The 12069-nt window shown below is 40.2% G+C and overlaps 1 protein-coding gene across 2 annotated transcripts in view; it reads left to right on the plus strand.

The window, feature by feature from the left end:
* Positions 1 to 3338: 3338 nt before the first annotated feature.
* Hacd2 (3-hydroxyacyl-CoA dehydratase 2) overlaps positions 3339 to 12069 on the plus strand; it is a 91312-nt gene continuing 82581 nt past the window's right edge. The window contains exons 1-2 of one of the 2 annotated variants that reach the window (XM_047564773.1): positions 3339 to 3553; positions 6377 to 6494. In XM_047564773.1, the coding sequence (XP_047420729.1) occupies positions 3399 to 3553; positions 6377 to 6494 (273 nt within the window). In that variant the 5' untranslated portion in view covers positions 3339 to 3398. The remainder of the gene's footprint in view (positions 3554 to 6376; positions 6495 to 12069) is intronic. The other variant, XM_047564774.1, reaches the window with a different exon arrangement.

Here is a 12069-nt window from a genome sequence, read left to right on the forward strand (position 1 = left end):
GCAACTACTAATATCTTTGGGTTTAAATTACCTTCTTATCTGTGCTTCCAATTGATTCTTTGGTTGTTTGCTTCTTTCTTCCTCTTTACTTACCTTTTTCAGGTTTATATTTTTTTAGAACATTCTAATCTGCCCCCCAGTTTCCTGGAAATTATACATTTTGTTTCTATTTCCTCAGTAGTTGTTATAGAAGTTACAACATGAATCGTTAATTTACCAAAGTCCAATCTTGATGTGTGTGTGTTTGTGTGTACAACAGATTGACCCCAGAGCCTCATTCATGTTAATCACTAGGATATATCCCCAACCCTTTTTAACTTTTATTAAGATAGGGTCTCTAAGTTGCCCTGTCTAGCCTCAAACTTGTGGTCCCCTTACCTTAGCCTCCTGAGTAGCTAGTATTATAGATGTATACCACTGTGCCCAGGTCAAATCCAATATTAATCAGTATCTTTATCATCTCCATAAACAATTACAAAAGCTTTTCAAATTTGCCTGTTCATTTAAAATAGTCTCTTGTTTGTTGCACACATGGGTTTGAAAAATGCCTAATACCCTGTCCACCATTATAGCTCATAAATAATAGTTTCATTGCCCTAAAAATCTCTGGTGCTCCACCAATTCATTCTGTTACTGGAGATGGAATCTTTTGGCATGGAAACAATAGAAATGAGACTGAGCCAAGTATTGTGATCACAAACAAGCAAAGCTTTAATTGTGGCCTCAGCTGAAGGGAGACAGCACTAATAGGGATGGGGAATCAGGCCGCTGTCCAGACAAAGCGAGATGTAAACTTTTTATCGACTTGCTGGGGTGGCTAAAATCTGGTCAGGGACGCTATTTCAAAAGATGTTTCTCTTTGCCTGAGACACGGGTCACCACACAGTCACAGTCACTTTGTCCTGGGAACTGTTGGTGTTACCATTACCCTGTGATAGGGCTGAAGGGCTTTAGGTGCTTTGGCTGCTGCTGCTGCTGCTGCACCCATAAGGGTGGGGTAAAAGAAAACACAGCCTAGCTCTAACAGGCAATCAGCCTGTCTACATACAGAGCTCAGTAGAATGTGACCCAAAGGTTAAGGTAGCAAAGGGGACAGACATAATATGAAGACAGAGATGCCAAATCTTTTCATCTCAGTTCAGTCACACATCAGACACCTGTAGGTCTAAGCAAAGAGTTAATGTTTTCAGCAAATGCGCCCTTCAGGTCCCTGAAGAGTAACCTACCCAATGCTTATCATCATAACCTACATGTCAGAGGTGTTATTAACAGCAAAGCTAGTGAGAAACAAACAACACGGCCCAGCTGTGTGACCACCAAAATTAGTGATTTTTAAGCTGACTAAGAACAAGTACTGGAGGGTTTATTTAGGTTTTTCCTCAGGAACAATTTCACCTTGTGCAAAAATTCTTCTTCTGTGGTTTTATCATGGTCTCATTGAAAGAACACAGGGCCAGGAAGAAAAGAAAAATTAAAGCCATGATACAAAGGGTAACAGTTTATCACACCTAGGGCTTATTTTGTTGTCCTAGCCTTTTGTCTCACCAGGGTAGTCCCTGACTTATCTCCACCTGTCTTTTAAAACTTGTGGTCTTATGGGGGAGAGAAATAATATGACTAAATATGAAATTACTGAGAATTATATGATGAGAAGTATTTGAAGGCCATAGCAGGGATTCATTCCAGAAATCCAGGGAAACTTTCCTTGAGAAAGGGACTACAGAATTTAGATCAGAAGGAAGGCAGAGACGGGATTGTTCTAGGCAAAGGGAACAGCATGTGCAGTCTCTGTGGTAGAAAAGAGCCTTGCTCACTGGAAGACCCAAGATTAACCTAGTATGACTAGGGAAAGCATGGTGTGAAGTGAGACTGAAGAGGGAAGTAGGAGCCAGATTATGCAGGCCACATTAAATATGTTACACTTTATCTTAAGTGTCACTAAAAGTCATTTAGGTGTTTTAAGGAGATGGGGTGGAGGAAGTAGTAGACATGAACAAAGTTGTATTTGGAAAAGATCACTCTGTACTATAGAACAAATGGGGGTTGGGCCTAAGTGACTGCAAGAAGATACACTGAGTTTTAAATTGATTTCCAACTGCATTTGTACCTCCCACTTTCCCATTAAGTAGATTATATTGGGAAAAAGTCAGTTGAATGAATGAAGCTTTTAGATGATTGTTTTGCAAATGGTTCATTTATTTCTTTTGCAAAAAATAGTATTTTTTTCCCTCTGATAACAACGTGCAATTTTGGCCCATTAACTTGCTCTTTAAAGTCAAAAAAATAAGTCAACAGGATCGCCATTTTTCAAATCTGCTTCTTCCCTGAGCCTTGGTCTCTAAATCCAGTTGTCTACTCAGTCCCTCCACTTGGGCATCTAATAAAGATTTCAGTCAATACCTACAAAACTCCTTATTTCTGCCTTCAAAATCACTTCTATAATTCCTTCTTCCAAGTTATTCTAATGCCTCTTTTATTTTCCATTCGAATCTAATACTATATCCACAAATCTTATAGTTCTAAACTATTTACAGAGTTGGATTCAATTTTCATCCCTTCAATTGCTACTTCTCTCTGGTCCAAACCATTATCACTATGACCTAGATTATTGCAATAATTTCCTATCTGATATAACTTTTCATCAACTAGTACATGTTTATTTTCATCTGGCTATTTTTATGTAATTTCTGGGCGACTGAGGACTTTAGTCTCTTTCAGTGCCATAAACCCTAGTGTAACTTTGTAGTCACTCATAAATACCTGTTGAAATGAATACTTTTTTTTTCTGGTACTGGGGAATTGAACCTAGGGGCGCTCTACCACTGAGCTACAGTCCCAGCCATTTTTATTTTTGAGACAGTCTGGCTAAGTTGCTAAGGTTTCTGGACTGGATGGGAAGTCAAGTAGGTGTCAATTACCCTCATCTAAAACAGCAGGCTCCTTGGGCCTGTGTCCAGGGGTGAAAATCAGGAGACTGGGAGAAGCCAAGAATCGGCGAGAGAAAGAAAGCATAATCGTTTTGATCGAACATGGAGGCAGGGGTTATAGGAGAGCCAACGGCCAGTTACAACAAATCATCCCGCGGGCTGAAACAGCAGATGTGGGCCAAGGGTGGCCAAGGGCCACATTGACCTAATCCAAGATGGCGCCGGAGGGTACCAGAAGCGCGGCGGAGGCGGGGATCTCCCTGATCCAAGATGGCGGTGCGACTGAGGCAAGCCGAGGGGCGGGAGTGCCAGGAGCGTCTCTGCCCTTATCCAAGATGGCGGCCCCGTGGGCGCTGTCCCGGCTCCGCCCCGCGCCCGGCCCCGCCCCTCTCATCCCTCCCTCCGCCCCCTCGTCCTGCCGAGTCGGGTCCGAGGTGCTCGCGCAGGGAGAGCAAGCTGCGGGCACTTGATATGGCGGCAGCAGCGGCGACTGCAGCGACGAAAGGGAATGGGGGCGGCGGTGGCCGGGTCGGGGCGGGCGAAGCAGGCGGCACGCGGAAGAAGAAGGGCCCGGGGCCTCTGGCCACGGCGTACCTGGTCATCTACAATGTGGTGATGACCGCGGGGTGAGGCTGGGGCTTGGGGTGGCGGAGAGCTAGCCTGGCGGGGAAGGAGCTCTGCGGCTGGCGGCCCGCGCGCGCAGTGCAGCCGAGTGGCCGGGACCCGCACCTGGGCGCAGAGGGCGGCCGGGCGCCGCTTCGGCCCGGGTCCCTGCCCGCGAGCTTCCGCCTGCGTGGGGGGCGCTGAATTCCGTGCGCGGGAGACGCGGGCTCGGAGGGGACGCGCGGAGGGGCTGCCCGGGCGCCGGCTCCGGAGGGCCTCGCGGGGATCGGCCGGCCGGCCACAGGTGCGGGTCTAGGGGCGGCGGGCGGGTACCCCGCGGCGCGGAGGACAGCCCAGCGGTCTAGTCACGCACGGTGAGCTGTGCCAGGCCGGGGGAGTGGAGGGAGCCGTGTCGGCAGTGACCATTCATTTAGGCGGCTGTTTTCAAAATGCAAGCTGGGCTTTTATCTGAAAGATAGTGGGAAAGCGTTCAAAGTTTTTGGCCAGATACATGAGCTTTAGATATGTGCTGTAGATGAGTTTTAGACTTTTTAGGCTGGATTGGGTTTGGGGTAGGGAAGAAGCTGGGGAGTGGAAGGCAGAGTTACTGGGGAAGGGGAGAGTAGACCCCTTGTGTTGCCTCGTTTCGGTCCATTTCTTAGCAGGTTTTTAGTTCTAGTTCTGGCATTAGTCGTGTGACTTTGAATGAATCGCCGTCATTCTCTAGGCCTCCGATTTTTCCTCTAAACATCTTCAAGAACTAGAGTTGGGTTAGGTGATCTTCAGGGTTCCTTCAGCTCCGCAGTTCTTTGATCCCATGGTTTTGGTTAGGAGGATTACAGGATCAGGCCATTTGTTATGAATTTTTTAATTGTATACATTTGTAAAAATTATCCTCAAAATTTTATTATGAAAATGTTCAAGCATACAGAAAAGTTTTGGGAACTATACAGTGAACATCCGATCTGATTCATTTTTAGAATTAGGTAATACATTGGTAGGGTTCAAAATTCAAAATATACACAGAGGCATACAATGAAAATCTTCCTTCTGTCGTTCCTTTCCACAGACTCCTTTCCTGGAGGCACCTAATTGTGTCTTTCAGATGCTGATACCAGCACATGCTAATATATATTTACACAAATGCTAATATATACTTACAGTTTAGTACTTTGATTTTTTTCATGAAAAAATAATATTTCCCGGGAGGATCATAGGCTTACGGCTAGTGTTAAAAATGGTAGGTGTTGAGAGATCATAGATCTAGTTAGTAAAGAACATTTTTTTCTCAGGTCAATGAAGAACTAATTTTTTTCACATACATGGTCTCATGGGTTGATTTTTACAAGAACATTCAGGAATCTGTTGTGTGTGTGTGTCTGTGTGGTAAGTAAAATTCTTGTCCTAGCAAGGACATTGACAGATAAGAGCATTGCCCTGGAGAAAAATTTTAAGGTGCTCTAGAGAAGAAAAAAAGGAGCCTTTATTCCTGGGTGATGAACGTAAAGAGAATGAGGTGGAATGTATAGAGTGGTGCCTTCAGTAAGGAAAAGAATTTGAGATTGTGAGAATAAAGTAAGGCTCTAAAATACTGCCAATAAATTAGAGCAGTAATTATTATTGTCAGGCTGGACCAGTTAAACAGTTAAGGAATTCATTTCGTCTTTTATAAACTTTTATTTGATATTTCTGTATAAAAGTTTGTAGACCTAGTTAAGATTGCACATTAAGGTACAATTTAGGTACATGCCTTCCAGAAGACATAACTTAATATAGTAGAGGTCACTTGTTTCAATATAAAACTTAACAAATAAAAAATTACAAGGCCTAATATTTATTCTTGAGAAGGAAAGTAGAGCAAAAATGTAGCATTCCTAGTATTATGCCTGAGCATTCCCATTTTGTGTTTTTTAAGTCAATAAAGCCTATTGATTTGTCTTTTCTGAGTTGGTTTTGGGAAAGCTAAAGTACTTTATTTTTAAAAAACAATCCTTTATTCTTATTTCCTTTGCAATTTTTAAAATAAGCTTTAAGGTATGGGAATATTCCAGTGAGAAACTTGTAAAAATAATATAAACCATCTTCTCTCCATTCTGTTACTCTAACTCCATGGGCATCTAAAATTTTCCTTGAACAGTTTTTTTTTTCCCTCTTGTGTTAGGCTTTCTGGAACCTACTTTATTTATTTATTTGTATAAGGACCATATTAACTTATTCCCTTCATATTGGTCTTGTTCTTAACAAACAAGTTTGTCAAAAAGTCAAGCTGGAGGTGGGTAAGGTGCCAGGCCTTCATGGTGGGATGCTATTGGTGGTACAACACTTGTGTGCATTACAACTTTTCATTTGAGAACTGTATTCAATGTGTTAGTCTATCACTATAACAAATGCCTGAGATAATCAGCTTATAAAGATAAAAGGTTTATTTTGGCTCAGTTTTGGAGGTTCCAGTCCACGATCATTTTGCCTTATTGCTTTGGGCCTGTGGTGAGGCAACACATCATAGTGTGGTGGGGCAAAACTGCTTACCTCATGGCCAGGGAGCCAGAGAGTCCAAGAAAGGGCCAGAGTCCCACAATGCCCTGGGGGCGCACAACCCAAGTGACCTAAATACCTCCCTCTGAGCCTGACCTCGGAATGCTTCCACCACCTCCCAATAGTGCCACCCTGGGATCAAGCCTTTAACACCTGGGCCTTTGGGGGATACTTAAGATCCAAACCACAGCGTTAAATAAGTCCAGGGTCACTGGTTCTTGAGGTCACCTTTAGCAGGTTCTGTTATTGCTGTGTTTTTCTGTATTCTTAAATCCTACTTATCCCACCCCATTACTTTTTTCTTTTAATAGGTGGTTGGTTATAGCAGTTGGTTTGGTCAGAGCATACCTGGCTAAGGGGAGCTACCATAGCCTTTATTATTCAATTGAAAAGCCTTTGAAATTCTTCCAAACTGGAGCCTTACTGGAGGTAGGTTTGAGATTTGTTGTTATTGATTTTGATTGTTACAAAGTAGAAAACATGGTACTAAATTACATTAAAGTAGCCATATCTCTGTTGGGTTTGGTTTGAGTTTTGTCTCAGCATAATGATACTTGACTATTTTTTTGGTAAGGTAAAATCCCATTTAATTAGTGTTATTTGGCACATATTTTATATTCAACTTCTATTATGTTTATTATATTTGAATTATTAAAATTCTAGGAATATCCTAGGGAAATATTGGGAAACTCAGATACTTACCGGAGCCATATGATGAAAAGGGTACACAGGGTGTTAGGAGTGACAGAGATGAAAGAGAATAGGGCCTAACTCAAGGCATCCAAATTAAAAAAAAAAAAAAAAAATTAACAGTTTATTGATTCCCTAGAATAAAGGGCAATGTAAGTTTTGACAAACTCAGAGACTTTCAGGGACTGTATAATGGAAATAGTGAAGTTATATACTTAGCCTGGTCTTATTTCCTGGGGTAAGTATAAGTCAGAATTTTTGAGTTACCCATGACAAAAACCCAATTCAAACTATTTTAAGCAAAAAAGGACTGTACTGGTTTCTGTAACTGATAAAGATACAGGGTTAACTTAAAAGATGAAAGTCCAGCTCAGGGTTGAAAATCGAAGATTTGGCATCACCAGACCCTCTTTTTCTGCTTTTCTCTATTTCCCTGTGAATGCCGGTCTCAGGTCCTACTTTACACAGCTTCTCCACATGGTGGGAAGCAGAGAGGAAGTTCATTTTTCACAGCATCTGTGTCACACACAGTTCTGGAGAAGGATTCTGGATTGGCCCTACTTTTACCAACTTAAATTCTTGCCAGTGATTTGCAATACTTGATTAGCCAGGCTTAGGATGCATACCCAGCCTTTGGGCCAAGGGACTGTAGATTTTGCTAATGGGAAAGGAGGTATAGGGACATCTTTGGGCACGCAAAATCAGTAACTGCCACAGTTCATTGTGGTGAAAAACCTTAGGATTGTAGGAAAGATCCAGTACTCAGTTTCATTTCCCTTAGCTTCCAGGGCAAGCCTATCATGACATATACCTCAGTGGCAATTTTTGGAATCTGAACTATGAAATGATATTTAAGAAAAAAATCATTTACTTCCATGAAATCAGATGTGACTCAAAAGCAGTTTCACCCTCAATTTCAAAAGCAGAGAGCTGTGGGTTTTTTTTTTTTTTTCTCCTAGAAAGCAGAGAGGTTTCAGGATTGCCCATACACATTTCAGGTGGGTGGTATGATGAAATGAGTTTCCAGTGGGGTATCCTAAGTCCCTTTCTCTAACTATACTGGTTTTACCAACTTTCTCTGTGAATTTGGGCAACTCCTTTATTTCTTATCTATCTTTCTTATTTGGAAAAGAATTAGGATAAAACAGATTTCTAAACAGTTTTCTACCCTAACAGTTTTATTTATTTGTTGGCAGTACTGTGGATTGAACCCAGAGGTGCTGTATTCCCAGCACTTTTTATTTTTTATCTTGAAACAGGGTCTCACCAAGTTGTGATCATCCGGCCTCAGCCTCCTGAACTGCTGGATTAATTACAGTTGTGCCACCACTGTGCCCAGCCCCTAACAGTTTGAGTCTAAGAGAACTAGCGATCCTAGTGTGAGCCTTTTGTGTTTTAAACTTACAGACTTGAAATTTTTTTGAGAGGAGATAGTAGTAAATATAAAGAATTTTGTGTCTGAGAGGTTTGGCCAACACAGTTCCCTCAAGCCACAGAGAAGGAAATTTGGGGTCAAGATCATCAGAAACTGCCCCAGTACTGATGTATTAGGGAGTTATATCCAACTAGAATGCTTCAATAATTTAAAGGGAATTTTGTCTCTTTAAAACTTTGTAATATTAGAAATGTAATTTTAAAGAGTAAAGTATGTTTTAGGAAAGGAAGGGACATTAAACAGTGTGATAGAAAATCCACTTCAGGAACCAAATCTTAGACTTTGAAGGATTAGTGTGTTCATCCCTATTGAATTTTTAATAGCGGTTTAAGACAATATTTTGGATTTTGGGTTTTATACCTATTATCCCCACTAAGAACCAGTTAAGTGACAAATTCTGGATTTGATTTTGGGAAAAGAACTGTACGTAAGGAAGTGAAGACTCCCAGGTCTGTGCAGGGAATTACTACTGCACTGGTGAGTGATGGCATAACCCCCAGACTGGGCAGTAGAGCAGGCTTGCTAAGACGCACTTCCTGTGTGGTTGGTTAAAAAGTATTTCGTCACCTGCCTTGTATAATCTGTAGTTGTGTGTAGTGTTGGTTAATTACAAACAAGTTGTTCTTAGGGGAATTATTAGTGCTATATAATACATCACGTTTCCAGGAGGAGAAGGTAAATCCAGGGAGTTCAGCTGCTCATTTATAGCTCTGAATGCTTGGATGTTAAATAATAGGGTCTATGGGAGTTGGCTTAAAAAGGAAACAGCAATTATTTATTCTCAAGAAACTTCAAATTTTCTTAGGGAGATTATAGCATTTTGGTTTAAAAAGACTTATAACACCAAGCAATTATAAATCTGCATGTAGTAGTGTAATACAAAAAGAAGCTTGCTTGCTTTCTGAGGAAATTAAATGATTTTTTGCAAAATGGATGCAAAGATATATTGAGTTGGTGATACAGTGATGTAGATTTTCAATGAAATGAACACAAATTTAATTGTTTTCTGCATAATTATCCAAGAATGTCTTGAGTAATTTTTATAATAATTTTCTAAATTATTCCATAGGTAGTAACTTAAATATGTTTGGGTAATAAGTGGAGGTTGAGCCTTTGCTAAAAAGGAGCTTAATCTCTTGTGTGGATGACTACATTAGGACTATTGACTGGAGGTGATAGAAACCTCAACTAATTTAAACAGCAAAAGGGATTTATTGTAAGTGCATAGGGAATCCCATAGAAGCCAAAGGCAGGGATATAGCTGAGGCTTAGGAAGGACCTAGAACTGGATGGAGGCTGAATCTCCACAAGGAACCCAGTCATTCTTACTCTTTTATCTCTACTGTTCTCTCTTTCTCTGTTGTGTTATGTTCCTGAAGACTAATTTTCTCAGCTTCTTAGTCTACATGACAGATAATGGTAACAACCAGATCTCCTGAGATTGTAGCTCCTCCAATCAGGAGGGCAGCTAGCTGGAAACAGAATTCTGTATTCCCATTAAGGGGCTTATTGATCCTACTTAAGTCAGGTGTTTATTCTTGGGCCAGTCACCTATAGACAGGAGCAAGGTTACTGTAAAATACCAAAGGGTTGGAGGAAAGAGGCAGAAAAAGGTTGGTAGGTAAAAAATCCAAGAAGTATTTACCAAAATACTCACAAGATGCATGATACAATGAAGATTATAATGATATTTATTTTTTGTTTTTGAGATAGGGTCTCACTATATTGCCCAATCTGGCCTGGAATTCAAATGACCCTCTTAAGTAGTTAGGATTATGGGCATGTGCTACCATACCCAGCTATGATATAATTTATAAGTTGACTTCAATAATCAGCATTGATAATTAGTGCTGTGGGCCAATAGATAAATGTCTGAATAATGTATCATCTTTAATTGGATCTTGAGTAATCCTGAGTAATTCACATAGGCAGCAAAAGCACATTTTCAAATGCTATTCATAGATAAATAAAATGTAATGTATCCATACCATAAAAACAAATTAATTACTAATACATGTTATACCTGGTTGTACCTCTTTTTGTCCTTTTTTTAATTAGTACACTATAACATAATAGTGGGATTCATTGTTACATATTTGTACATTTTCATTCCCCAGTATTTCCCTTTCCCTTCTCCTCCTTTCTCCCCCTGGTCCCTTTCCTCTACTTTGTTGCTGTCCCTTGAATTTTCATGATAGCTGAATCTTAAGAACAGGCTATGTAAAAGAAGGCAGACTCACAATAAAGCCCCCAATTATATGATTCCATTTATATGAAATGTCCAGAATAGACAACTCCATAGAGAAAGTAGATTTGTGGTTGCCAGGAGTTACGGGGAGGGGGGAAGAATGGGGAGTGACTGCTAAGGGGCACATACAGGATTTTTTTAAGGTGATGAAAATGTTCTTGAAATAAATAGTGATGATGGCCACATAACCTTGTAAACATACAAAAACCCATTTAGTTGTACAATTTAAAAGGGTGAATTTTATAGTATATAAATTATATCTCATTTTTTTTTTAAAAATGGTATTTATCCAAGTGGGTGTGGTGGTACATACCTGTAATCCCAGCAATTCAGAAGCTGAGGCAGGAGGATTGCAAGTTTGAAGATAGCCTGGGAAACTTAGCAAGACCCTGTCTCAAAATAAAAAATAAAAATGTCTGGGTATATAGCTCAGTGGTAGCACTCCCCGGGTTCAATCCCCAGTACTGCCAAAATAAATAAAACAAATGGTATTCATCATAATGAGCTGTGAATAAGTTTCCTTTTTACCTCATTTGGGTTTTTTTTTTTTTTTTTTGATCCATGATAATCATTGATAAGATAGACTCTATCTTTCTAACTTTCTAGCTTTAGTCAGTAGAGATTAAAAATTAGGTTAATGCCACATTATGGCAGTTTAAGTGATTTCTGAGTAAATTTGGATTTCTCAGTATCTTTAGTTAATATAAGACTAATTATAGCAAAGATACTTTCAAACACTCATGATTGGCTTTGCCTATGTGATTGACAGTGAGGATTCAGATGGGTTAAGGTTGTACTGCAAGCATATTACCTGTTGAGACTAATACACGCCACTTTTAAAAATAAAAAAAAATTTTTAGTTGTCAAGGGACCTTTATTTTATTTATTTATTTATATGTGGTGCTGAGAATTGAACCCAGTGCCTCACATATGCTAGTCATGCACTTTACCATTGAGCCACAACCCCGGTCCCTGATACAGACCACTTTAACCTGCATAATAACCTCTGTTGCTGTCCTAGATGGAATACCTAATGAATCACTGGAACTTCCTTTCCTTTTCATTCTCTTCCAGATCCTTCTACTTCCTTATCTTCAAAAAAAAGAAAGAAAGAAAGAAAAAATATCCCAGTCTCATTTCTGATCTTTCCCTAGAGCTTATCTGAAATGGCAGAACTGGTTCTGGAGGGCAGTGAAGGACAGCAAACCACTTTTGTCAGGTCTTCTAACTGCACTAACGCTTGCTCAGCCCCATCTCTATTCTGGTCAGAATCTTCATGCCTTATATCCCGCTCTCTTCAAATCCTTACTGAAATAGGAAATTGATTCTAGATATTTTTCTAAAATTGAACAAAATCTTAAGTACTTGAAGTGTCCTTAAGAAGAAGAGGGCTCCAAACTCTGGATGTGTTCCCCCCACCACTCCCATGGAGATGTTAGGTGGTTAGGTTCTCAGGTGTTAAAAACAGTACTGTGCTTCAAGTTTGCTTCTGTGAACTGGTCTGGGACATGACTGTCTCTAATATTTTTCCTCTTTGTGGAAGCATGCTAATTTCCTTCTTACAATTATATATTAAGAAGGAACTTCTGAAACTCAAGCTACAGGCACTTGTTGGGTTCCTTTATTCCAAA

Source organism: Sciurus carolinensis, chromosome 9, assembly GCF_902686445.1.
Source record: "Sciurus carolinensis chromosome 9, mSciCar1.2, whole genome shotgun sequence".
Taxonomy (NCBI): Eukaryota; Metazoa; Chordata; class Mammalia; order Rodentia; family Sciuridae; genus Sciurus; species Sciurus carolinensis.